General features: G+C 33.9%; 1 protein-coding gene across 1 annotated transcript; it reads left to right on the forward strand.

Moving 5' to 3' along the window:
• Positions 1-9028: 9028 nt before the first annotated feature.
• On the forward strand, positions 9029-9628 carry LOC130939431 (NAC domain-containing protein 79-like). Its single transcript, XM_057867534.1, has 2 exons — positions 9029-9478; positions 9599-9628. The coding sequence occupies exons 1-2, from the start codon at positions 9029-9031 to the stop codon at positions 9626-9628; spliced, it is 480 nt and encodes a 159-aa protein (XP_057723517.1).
• Positions 9629-13697: the final 4069 nt, after the last annotated feature.

Below are 13697 nucleotides of genomic sequence, written 5' to 3' on the forward strand. Positions count from 1 at the left end.
AGGTTTTTGTGATGCAGATTATGCGGGAGATCGAGTGGATAGGAGGAGCACCTCCGGCATGTGTTGCTTCCTTGGAAGCTCACTCAACATGTGGTCAAGCAAGAAACAAGCCACAGTGGCTCTATCCACTGCTGAAGCCGAATATGTTTCCGCATCTGCATGTTGCTCTCAATTAATTTGGTTAAAAACACAATTGGAAGATTACAAATTAAAGATCAATAGTATTCCTTTATTTTGTGATAATATGAGTGCTATAAACATTTCAAAAAATCCTGTTCTGCACTCAAGAACTAAGCACATTGAGATAAAATATCATTTCATTAGAGAACATGTGCAAAAGGGTACTATTGATATTCAATTTGTAAAATCTGAAGACCAAATTGCTGATATTTTTACAAAACCTCTCTGTGAAGACAGATTCTGTACCTTGAGAAAAAGTTTGGTAATGTTTGATTTAAGTTTCATTGAAAATCTGTGAATATGTGACTCTGTTCAGTTTTGCTCGTAGGTTTGGACGAGATGAAAAATAATTGCATAATGGAAGAGCTGTGGTCAAGGGAGAGGCAACGCAGAATTCAAAATTTTATGGGCCCCACTAAAATTCCATGACCCCACCATAACAGTTTTGTTAGTTATCTCTCCATGCAAATAAGAATCTTCTTCCTTGTGTCATCATATCTTCTTGGAAGTGGTTATTGTCAAATCAAATCCCTCTCTCCATCTAATCCCTTGATTTAAGGAGGCAACAACTTTTCAGTTTTAGATTTCAAAAGTTAAAAGGGAAATCATCCTTTTGGGTAATAACCACCACATAATGGTCATTAACCACCCACTAATGATCATTATTTCCATCATATTCTCTCTCCAAGCCTCATTTAATGCGTCACCCACCTTGCTTCTCTCCCACTCAACTCGGTTATCAACCTCACCCTTCATATTTCATTCCTCCATTACCATGAAAAAGAAAACCGTGCCAAGAAAGAGTGAAAGAATTCTTCTTTCTCAAAAACCATCAACGCCTCAAACCCACACTCATATCCACATTCATTCAACCTCATCATCTTCTCTTTCACCACCGTCTAAACAAACAACCACCATGAGAAAAAAGATGATTGCCCACAAAAGTTCAGGCCGAGGCAAGAACAAGAAACCTGTAGTTGAAGAAGAAGAGCAAGAGTCTCATACTTCTCCCACTCCTTCACCTCCACCCTCATCACCGAAGAAGTCTACCCCCGAAAAAAGCTCACAGAAGAATCAGGAGTTTGCACTCAATGACACGACTGAACCTCCAAACTTGGAATCCATGGAATTCAGAGACAAGTATGGCAAGACTCACTCTCATTTTGATCCAAGCAGATTTAACTCCTGTACCTCTTTTGAGTTTCACAAAGAGGTTATGGAAAAGCGTCATTTGTGCACTACCTATCTTGTTAGTCTCGAAAATCTCAAGAGTACCAACATTTCCTCTCTGTTTGAACTCCTCAACTGGAAGCCTCTGCTCCTCATCAAGAAACCAGTCTACCCAGGTCTTGTTCGAGAGTTTTATGCTAATATGCGACTTATTGACGGCACCCTTCATTCCTATGTCAAAAGGGTTCAAATAGCCCTTGATGCTGAGACAATTGGAGCGGCCCTGGGCTTCAAGGATGAAGGACCGCGAGCATATATGGTGGAGAAATGGGATACACAAGTCGGCATTTCTCACAAAACTGTTCTCCAGCACATTTGCAAAAACCTCTCTGGATTGCATGGCACCATTCCAACTCACAAAGCCCTTGGACCAGTCAATTCCCTGCTTCACCGAATCATCACTCACATTCTGACTCTCCAAAGTGGCTCACACAACCGAGTAACATTTTCTGACTGTCTCATATTATTTGCTTTGGTTACCTCTACCCCTATCTCCTTTGGTTATATTATGATTAGGCCCATGTGGGATTCTGTTAGAAGTACCAGAAAGGCTAACCTGCCTTATGGTATGTTTTTAACTGGAATTTTTGAGTACTTTAAAGTTGATTTGTTGAATGAGAAGGTAGAAAACGATGTGTCTACAATCCGAGGAGGAGGAGCAACTAAGGAAACCAAAGGGCGAAAAACTGCTGCATCGGATAGTGACCATGAAGGCAGGCCAGAATCTTCCAAAACAATCAGATCCATCCAACAGATTTTGGGAGAATTTTCAAACATGGCAGACATGATGTTTCGATCTCACAAAGAGGCCCGCAAGCAAGCTTATGAGAGTGAGAAAGCTTGAAAAAATTGCAAAGAAAGGGTCAACCTGATGCTGGAACATCTTAAAAAGGATTTGGGAGATGATAGTGAAGAAGGCGCTGAGGAAGAAAATGTTCATTTTTCTAATGATTAGTTACTGTGTTTATTTTGTTTGATATTGGCTCCATTAGGCTCAATCTTTTTTGTATAAGCATGACTTGATACTCACTGCTCTAGGATAATCTCTAGGATACTATGATATACATTTGCTCCTTTATCTTGAATATTCTGCTATGATAATCATGTTTTGTGCAGGTGCCCCTATGATGACAAAAGGGGGAGGAAATTTAGGTTCCAAAATTGAAATTGGAACGAAACAGGGGCTGGAAAAACAGGGGAACAGGGGTTGAAATTTTCAATTTTGAAAATTCATGATCACCCTTGTTCAAAGAATGCATGTTGTTATTGCATTGGTTTTACTATGGTCATTACTGTTTGAACTGCATTTAGTTTTTGGTTTATCATGATTAGTTTATTTGGCATTTGGTTTATAATAATGTTTGATTTATTTTAATGCCTGGCTGTTGACTCATCATTGATAAAATTGTTGGTTTGAAAATTTATTTTTGGCAGTTCCTTTAATATGTGTAAAATATCAAAACTGCCTTGTTTTGTTCTTCAAATATTTTTCATCATGTTGTTTTGCTCTGATATCCTAAACAGGAAAATGTTTAAAAAATATTTGGATACTTTTTGTAGATTGAGCAGTAAATCAGTTATGATATCAAATGAGTTTTGATTATCAATTAAAACTGCTCATAAATCAAGCATTTAGCATCATAAAATTTGCTAAATAACATTGTTACTTGAAGCTTGATTTTAAATGTTACAGGTTAGTGCTTCCCTTGGTAAAATAAGCATACATCAAGGGGGAGCTATGTGACATTTAGAAAGGGGGAGAAATTCAAATTCAAAGGGAGTATTCTTTACTCAATCTCAAAATTTCTTTCCATTTCAATTTTAATAATGTTTGTCATCAAGGGGGAGATTGATGAGTTTGGAAAACTCTTATTAGATTTTGATGATGAACAAACATTATTAAAATATTAAATTACAAAATTATTAATTTGATCTTAATTCATATTTGCTTAATTAATAATTTTGTTGTGCAGATTTTACCTTGGGCCGGAAAACAAAGATGTTGCTAGCCCAAAATTAAAAATCAGCATTGCTATATGAGGCTGAATTATTAAATGGGCCAGAATAAACATTATTGTTGCAAGCCCAAACAAATGCTTTCTTATGTGCTCTATGCTTGATCCGAAATCAATTGTATCAGGAAAGCAAATGTTAATCAAATGGGCAAGATTTAATGATTATTGCAACTAAGCCCAATTCTCTTTGAAAAGAAAGTTCCTCATGCTTTGACCGAACCCAAGAAGCAAAGAAAAATGGTTCAATGCTTCCAACGGATTCCATTCCTCACTTTGGATGGAATTCAAATTTAATTTAATGCATTGGAAACATAAGAATGAGAGAGAAGATTGATTTGATGGCTATTATGACTATGCACGCCACTCTAAGGGAAGTAAAAGCAAGCTATTCTCAAATTAATGTGTTTAACCACTCTACATTGCTTTTCTTCAGATTCTTTAATTCTCTCTCATCTCTTTCCTCTTCTTTCTTCGGTCCTTGTCCAGGAAACAATGGAAGAAATGTTCTTCAACCAAGAAAAGGAAGAGGCTGCATGCATCAAGACCATCAAGCTAATGATGGCAAGAAAACACATTAAAATAAAAATGAGATGTGGTTGAGATTTTCACCAAATGTGGTTAGATTTGGTGAGGTAATCTTGAGCCTTTCATGCTCAAAAAGGGACGTTGAAGATTCGGCCAAGAGAAGAGATTCTTGAAGCATGGCTTGTCTTTGATTCTGCTCAACCACCACAGGGAGTAGCTAGAGTGGCGAAGTGATGGTTGAAGGCAGAGATTGAAGCAGATGAAGTCATTATCATCATGAGGCATCAAGGGCCAGAAATCCATCTTGGAGAGCAAGCCAAGGATGGAGAGCCCGGATTGATGAAGGGTGATGATCAAGAAAGGACTAGAGGTAATTGCATGTTGGTTAATGCATGGTTATCTCTTCTCTCTCTGTGTGGCCGAACCGGTTCTGTGTTTGTTGAAGGAGGAAGAAGTTGGTTCGGTTTTGGCTTCAAGTGTGGAGGCTTTCCTCTTCTTTAAAAAGGGGAAACAACCACTGTTTGAAGCAAGGAGTAAGATTTGAGAGTGCAAGGCACAGAGTTCTCAGAGCTACCTGAGCTAACAGATTTCTCTTCTCCTTCAATGTTCTCTGTTTTGTAATTTTTCTGTTTAATTTTGTCATGTCTTGAGTCTCATGGAAAAAAAGGCAAACAAGTGAGGTTTGTATGAAAAAGCCATAGAGCGGAAAAAGGCAGAGAGTGCAAAATTAAAAGAAAAAGCCATAGATGTCTTAGAGGTCCTTTGTTCATCTATGTTGTGTATCATGATTCTGTGGGAATCCCCTTGTAAGTTGGCTTAGCACTTTACAAGTTTTAATCAGATTGATTATAGTGAAATTCCATCATGTTTGTGATGGAGACTGGATGTAGGCTGCACTGCACTTAGCAGCCGAACAAGGATATATCTGGGTGCAATCTTCTTCTCTTTTCTACTCCATTTCTGTTTTCAAATACACAGGAGCAAAAACCAGAACTATCTCGTGCCAAGTGACGAGACAAAAAGGAAAAGTCTCGTGGCAAGGGACAAGACAAAACAAAGTTGCTCGTGTCCAGTGACGAGCAAAAACAGAAAAGTCTTCTCTGAAGGTCAGCAAGTGTTTCAAGCGAAAAGGGGGCTAAGATTCAACCCCCCCTTCTCTTAGCCACTGAAACCATCATAAGTGTACCTGCATGAAACTCATCAAAATCCATCCTTCTATATTGCAATGCATTAAGCTATAACCCAAATTCATTTTAATCAGCGAGCACTATTGGTGCAAATGCTATTTATATAATGTATGGAAGTATTGGTACAGTTAAATCATAGAACTTACTGATCCAAAAAAGTCAATAATGTGTGACTCCAGAGCAATTGTTGCATTTTTCATCGAGGCCTGACCATGTCAAATTTGTGAGATGGCAAACACAATCATCTTAACCAAGTATATAAAAAGAATTTGAAACAAAACTAAAAGCTTTGATGTTTTCTAGGCTAATGGTTCCATTTTTGTTTGGCTCCAAAAGTGTAAACTCCTCCTTTAAATAAAGGAGTTCGTCTACAGTTAATGTCTTAGAGACTTAGACAGTGCCTGTGTTGGTGCCCATCAAAATAATATTCTGCTTAGTTATTGAGAAGCTTAATGTATAGTGGGATCATTTAAAAGCAGAAAGAACAATAAATAACAAAGAAAAGCAGTACCTAAAAATACAATGCTTCAGCCACCTTTAATATTGGCAGCCGGTGTCCTATCTGGTGCATCTGGCAGCTGTTTTTCATTACATTCAAGTTCAGAGTCAGTCATGAGCAGCATGAAAGAAAAAGGATACCGCTTCGCTGTTGCACAATATCTTTAAGTGTGCTTTCTTCTTTTTTCAATTTTGAAAGCTCAGCCTCATCCTTAGCCAGAGCTGATTTAGTTTTTTCAATTTATTCCCTCCAAAGCTTGACACCATCTCTGAAGAAGGGCAAAGTGTGCAAGGTTAGGACTAGGACTTTCTACCGGTCGAAAATACACATTCTCTATCTTCTCTGTCAGTTACTGCTTCCATCACCAGTGAATTCCTCCTACTTTTTCACTGGTGATATGTCTAGGTATTTTGAACCACAAATTGATTTGTGTATACTCCACAACTGCCTCAATCACAGAGGGAAAGAGAGAAAGAGAGAGATAAAAGAAATCAAGTAATGATCTGATTTTTAAAATATGCATTTAAACGTTACACAAGTACACAACTAACCTCAAATGGATAACTCTGCAGAATGCCGATTGATAGGTAAATGGACACAGTTTTACGGATCCAACAGCGGCGGTGGCATCCATCACCGCCGTCGCCTCATTTCTCTTCTCTTCTCTATCGATCTGGCATCCTTCTCTGTGACCGTCCCTGTCGTCGCCACCCTCTTCTCCTTCTCCCATCGTTCTTTGTTTCTTCACCGTTGTTTTCTTCTTCTCTTCTCTGCGACATCGAAAGAGGAAGTCTTTCCCTCATATGGTGCCAACTACTCCCCCTTTCAAAACTTGCAGCGCGCTCTCTCATGTCTTCTCTTCTTGTTAACAATAAAAATGCAGCTGCAAGTCCTGGAATAAAACCATTTTCAATTTGAATTTGAATCAAAATCCCGTCCAATTACTTGTTTATTTGAGAACTGCCAGGAGCCCAACTTTAAGAGCAAACACTCTATTTCAGTCTTAGAATTTTTGTTGAGTCTTTGATTTATTCTTGAATTTCCAACTGCAATAAATTAGACATACTGTTTTTGACTATACACATGCATATTTGTGTCATTATAATAATTTTTAGCATCAACTATATTTTTAAAGCAAACAAATAAAAAACAAAAATAATGAACACCAAAAAGGAAACATTATTAATTAGATGGCATCCTAAACAAAATGATGTAACTATAGCAGCATTTCTCACACAATTCATATATAAACTCCATATGTCCACACCATGAAATGATTTAAAATTGAGGCTGATAATTCAATCATTTCCATTTAGAGATAGAAAAGAATAGCATATTTCCAAGTGAACTTCTCTAGTACTGATTATATAAAAGGTTCACAATTTAATTTAGTATTGAAAGAAAGATCTTTAGTTGTAGTTGAGAAAGAAAGAATATGAAGTTTATCTCCTAAAGCAGCAAAATGAAAATCATTATGGTCACTTCCAAAATCTTCAATGGCAGTAGCGAATGCCACGTCCCTTTCATATATGCCTCCTAATCCTTTTCTAAAAACTTAAAAAAATATCAATATTTAATCAGAGAATAAATTTATAAAATATCAATAAATTTGATAATTTGGAGTTTGGACACTAATTATTACTTCATTTATTCATTTTTTATAACTTTGCATTAAGAATCTTAGAATCACTAATGAAGAGATACAATTAGAATAATTTTCGATACTTTTATAAATTAAAAGCATAATGATACTTCAACAATAAATTAAAAGCATAATTCTTTCTCATGACCTGTGAAGAGTATAATTAGACTATCAATTTGCAGACCAAGCATATACATAGAGAAAATGACCAATATCCCATGGAAAACGAAGCCATTCCAATTTCATTATACATGCATATTAAGGAGAAGCTACCAGAAATACATCTTCCGTGGTAGTGGCAATATTAAGTCTTTGTGGAATTCACTGAGAATAATTTCAGCAGCTTGATCAGCATCATTTGGATTTTCAATAGCCACTGCCTTAAGTGTTCTGATATGAACAAAAATTCTTTAAAATAATGGGCCAGAGTGTTCATTTTGGAATCTTGAAAGAGACATACTTACATGTTGGTCGCATCCACAGATTAATGCACACAAAAATACTTAGGAATATGGCAATCATAGGCTAAGAGAACTCTTTCAAGCTTGTTTTCATGTAAATGGAAACAACCAATGTTAGTTTCTGAAAATTTGGAAGGGAACCAATGACAGTGTTAAACAACTAATATCAGAAATTGTTCAGGTGAAATTAGTAGTCTTTTGTAAGGATTTTGAGGTAAAAATCTCAACATATAAAGCTATTCATTTATCTAAAAACATGCAGTTACTGTCTGTTTAACATGCATATAGAATGTCCATCAATTAATAATATTTTTTTTCTAATTAGTTAATTATTTAATTATTTGAATGTAAATTCAATTCACAATTGAAAATTTGCAGCTAGAATACAGTATAAATAACACCAGATCACAGAGTAGCAATTATTATACTTAAAATCCAACAATAGATTACCATAATTCAATTATATTTTCAAATTTTAAAGGTAAAGAGCAATACATGGGGAATATATCTTGCAAGCAAGCTCCTAACCACCGAATTGAAACCCATTATCAACGAAAATTATCTATAAAGTTTATTTAAAAAAAAAGTGGGTTAAACATAATGAAGAGGAGAATCATTTTAATAAGTGGTCAAAACCGTAATGATTGCAAGATTACAGTACACAATTTATTCAAATCATCAATGTGCAAAATTCACTCATAAATTCAAAAAAATCTCTTCCTCGCAAAAAACGACCATGAAAATAAAAAAATGTAGAACCCAGAATAAAAAGAGCATATTTTAAATAATTTTTGTCTATTAATTTTTTTAAAATATAATTTTTTTTAACTAGGTGATTGTATCTTCTCCCCTATAAATTTTTGTCTTTAGATATTTTCATAGTTAATTAGAAAGATATTTTATTAATATAAGATAACATATGATATCTTTTTAAGTTCAATTAGAAGATATAATATTAAATTTAAAATATGATTTAATTATTTTTTGATGATATGATATTAAAAATTGACACATTTAACTTTAGTTGATATCAACTAAAAAGAGTAATTTTTATCTTAGAGATTTTTTTAAAAAAATTAAAATAAAAAGATAACATAATTATTTTGAACCAAAACATCCAGGCAAAATCAAAACGAACATAAATTGTCATATTTCAATCTTTTTCTTTTTTTCAATCAGTAGATACTTTCATCCAATATATAAACTCTACTACCGTATTATTAAACCACTTACTTCAATAATCTTCTTATTTCTTTAATTATTTGTCTCTTTCTTTTTTAATCTTGAATATGGTTTCAACAAATTTGCCTTTGGGTGCAAGCAAGAAGTTCAAACCTACAGATGAAGAACTCATTCAAGATTTTCTCCATAACAAAATCAATGAGAGGCCTCTACCAAACTATGGAACCATTCTTGAAGGTGAATTGTTTGGTACGGAGAAGAATTTATGGAAAATTTGGGAAGAAAACATTGAAAATTCTTATGACGGGAAGGACCTCTATTTCTTAACTACTCTGAAGAGGAAGTTCTCGACTAACAACTGGAGGATGGTTCGCACCATCGAGTTGGGTTCTTGGGAAGCTAAAGACATCAGAAAAGAGATTATGCCGAATAAAACTAACCAGCGCATTGGAATGAGAAAACGATATCGCTTTGAGAAGAGTGGTACTAGCCATGATGGTGGATGGATCTTGCATCAATATAGCATTGATTCTTCTTTGTTACCAAATCCTTCCAATGTAAGTATCATAATTTTGTGCTTATTCTTTAACAAGAGATTTCAAATTTGAATCAAAAGAACCAGTATAAACTAAATTCTTGTTGGACTGTATTCGTTAACGTTTCGATGATGAATAAAGGTTCAATTGCTGATGGACATAGAGTTGTAAAAGTGTTCTGTCTAAAAATAAAAAAAATTCGTCTTTATTTTATTTTATTCTTCTCATTATTTCTGTTTCTATTTAAGAAACAAAATCAAAACACAACCTAGGTGACGGCTACATTATGCTTAGTTTCTCAATGACACAACCTTGGATAATTTTTTTTGGGTTGATATATATATAATGACCGCTACATTATTTCTGTCTTGCTCCAATTCAAATTAAACAAAGATGAATGTATTTATATATTTTCCTTGCAGATGAATAATTATGTTTTATGCAGATTTAGAAAGAATAACATTAAACCTAGTCAAAAAAGAAGGAAATCTGTGGCTCCTAAAACTATGGCCACTGTAATATCGGTAAGTATTGATTTGATTGATGTGTTTAGTTTTTTCTAACTATAACAAAAAAGTTCAATTTTGATTTTAAACTTACTAAATTAATAGTAGTTTATAGCTTATTGAGTTGTGTTTATGTGTCTTCAAGTTTCAATTTAACGTCTCATACACACTCTTTCTTTTCAATAATAATAGTGGTGCCTTTGAATACGCTGAAGAGTTGTTGAAATAACAAATTTAGGAATTACATTTTTATTTATTTGAACACAATATTTCTAATTAGTTTGAGGATTACAAAATGTATATGATTTTATTCTAACTCTTTTTATAATTTGAAAATACTGCTTCTATTAAAAAGTCTGTTTGAAATTTATTATATATAAAGTAAGTGTTTTTTTAACATTTTGGTTTTGATTATTTAAATTCATATTTGCGTATATTACTATCTACATATTTATAATTAATGGCTCTTTTATTTAGATGGAGCAAAGATGTTTTAATTTATAATTACAGTTTCTCTTGTTTGCAAGATTAAATAAATAAAAGATTTTGATTTTGAAAGAATATAGACGAATAAAATAGTTCGAGTAATTAAATAAAATAATTAAATATTCAGTAATTGATTTAAGAACTACAGCTTATTTTCTGGTAGACCATACTTATTTACTTTAATCTAAAAACCAACTTGATTTGCATATATATTGGGCGAAAGTCAAATAATAATTATTCTTTAACAAAAAGAAAAAAATTTCCCGTTTTACAACAAATGTCACATTCTTCATAGTATTCGTATTGTAAGCATTATTCTGTATTTTTTTTCTTCTTCCAATTAAAATTGTGTATGAAAATGATTAAATTTTTAGATTAAAGTAAATCTGAATTTATGATGTTAGTTTGGATATTTAATTTAACTTGGTTTCCTACCTTATTTTCTATAACCATATACTAGTTACATATCTAAATCACACAAATGGTGAACGTGCAGTTTTTGTTTTATGTTTTTTTTCATTATTATTATTATTATTATTATTATTATTATTATTATTATTTATTATGCATCTATATTTTTAATAGAATCTATAGGTCAAGTTCTTGATATTATTATTGTGTTCTTGATATTAGAATGTCAATGATTATGTTGAGATAGTAGAATTTGTTAAACAATCAGAGAATGGAGATGAAACGATAGAGATTCAAAATGAATCAACAAACATCAGGCAATAATGGAGATGAAAAGATTGATGAGATTCGAAGAGAACTAACAAATCAATTAGAGAATAATAATGGAGATGAAAAGATTGATGAGATTCAGAGAGAATTAACAAATCAATTAGAGAATAATAAGGATGAAATAAAGGCTGAGGCGTTGGTTACTACTATTGGAATTGAGGCAAACTGTGACGAAATGGAAGATGGTAATGATGATGAAGATCACAATAATATGACATTGCCAGAGTTTTTTGCAATGCAATTGATAGAAGTTAACAAAGACTGGTTCATCCCAAACGATGATGTCCCCTAATTCCAAATAAATTTCACAATGACACGTTAAAGAGGTTTAAAAAAGTTTTGTGATCAACTATATCTAATTTTTGTTTTTCTTTTTTATTTATTTTTAGTTTTTTAAATATATTCGGGATCGATTTTGTACAGACTTTTGTTTTGGTCTGATAGATTTATGTATTAATTTTTTAGTGAATTAAGAATTACTTATTAATGTAGTTAATTTGTTTAACTTTGTTCTAGATAAACTGAGGGTGCTTTTTCTGCAATTTAACATTTATTTGAAAGATATAGTATATGCATCATGCCTGTTAATTAATGGGGTTTATTCTTGGGCTACTCAAAAAAAAAAATCAAGAATGACTTTTTATGTTTGAACCTTGAAAAATTGATTGCTTAAATAAAACTAGTGTAAAACCCAGGTTACGCCTGGGTCAAACACTATTCCATTATAAAATTTATTGATATCTATTTATTGGTATTAATAATTACTATTTTTAATTTAAAAAGGTCTTTATATATAAAAAATTATTATACAGTGTATAAAATTTTTTTATTCTATATTCTTAGAGAACAAAATAATTTTATAATATTTTTAGTTCATATTAAAAAAATTTATTTAAATATAAAAACTATTATGTTTGTGTTTAAATATGTTACTGTTGTACCATTCAAAAAAAATACAATTTTAATAAAATTAGTTTATATTCTAATCACACAAACAATAAATACTAACTAAATGATATTTATTTATATTATTAGTCTTTAATGTATAATTTGTGCTACTCGTAAATCATATATTTAATTTATTTTATTATATTTATGTATAATTTTTTTATAAAAAGATTGATATATTTATTGAAAAAATTAATTTACTTAGTGTTACGGTGGGTAACCGGAGATTAATAAGATGGATGACGTTTGATGGCCCAAGTGTATGAAGGAGGAGAACTCCGGGTGTGTCTGCAACTCGGGAGGCTCCGTCCGACTTGCTCGCGTGCAGGAATGGGGGGTGGTACCTGCAAAGACACTCCGATGCCTAAGTTAGCAAGGGTGTGAGCAGGTCTAGAGAGTATTGGGCTTAGGATTACCTGATTGGTGTCAGTGTACTTATAGTGGTGAGCCAATAACCACCGTTGGTGTAGTGCCGTATCTTTAGGGTGTTAACCGTCCTATTATCTTGGGGAGGTTAAGATATGGCTTTATGAAGTGGTTAGAGAGATTTTCGGGGCGGTTACTCATTTGAATGAGTGTGTATCTGCCAGCTAATCTCATAACCGACTTCTTCATACTAAGTCGTCGTGGTTGACACCGACTTCTTGAGTGGAGGTCGGTGCTTTGCTAGGCTTAATCTATCGGATCAGGCCTTTTGGTTGGACCTGGGCCCTTAGCATTGGGCCAGGGTATGAACAGTGCCCCTACTTGAGCCCAAGATCTCTTTTGAGGCTTGGGTTCAAGTATTCAACTCGGGTTCGTAGCCGACTTTCACGGGTTTTGAAACCGACGTGATTTTCGCGACCTTTTGTTTCTGACAGTTACGTCAATTCAAGCGTCGTGTCCGTTGGGGAAGCGTTTAGGGATTGAGGGCATTGGTAACGGTGCAATCACATTAATGACTGCCTCGTTTTTACCATTATGCCCCTTAGTGTGTTTATAAACGTTTTCCCTCTCTTCCATTTTTCCGTTTCTGCAATCTTTCAAACTTCCCTGTTTCTTGTTCGTGCTGTGTTCTTGTGCTCGAAAGATTTCTGCTCTCTCCAACCTTCATTTTTCGGATAAAGGTCAGTTTTATTTCTTTCGTATCATGCTTTATGTTTGCATGATTTGCCTTGTGGGAGGGTAGGTTGGTCTGTAGATTACGGCTTTGCGTCCCTTTCTCTAGGGATTGATTTTCTTTTTCTTTTTCTTTTTGTAGGTTTCTGTCATCTTTTTATAAAAAATGGCTTCTGTAGACGTTCTTTCTTAGTGGGTAGATGATACGGTCCTTGGGGAGGAACCCCTGGTCGATGCTGAGTTTATCACTCATCTTCGTACTCATTACCGGCTCTGTACTTCGGAGGAGGACGAGCCAAAATATGAATTGATCACCCCGGGTCCTGAAGACCGGGTCTGTTTTGGGAGGGTTAATGAGGCAGTCCCTCATTTTTTCTTCATGTATGAATGTATGATCACCCGCTTGGGTGTTTTCCTTCCTTTCTCGGATTTTGAGATATCCGTTTTGCACCACTGTAAAG

This window comes from Arachis stenosperma, chromosome 7, assembly GCF_014773155.1.
Source record: "Arachis stenosperma cultivar V10309 chromosome 7, arast.V10309.gnm1.PFL2, whole genome shotgun sequence".
Classification (NCBI taxonomy): domain Eukaryota; kingdom Viridiplantae; phylum Streptophyta; class Magnoliopsida; order Fabales; family Fabaceae; genus Arachis; species Arachis stenosperma.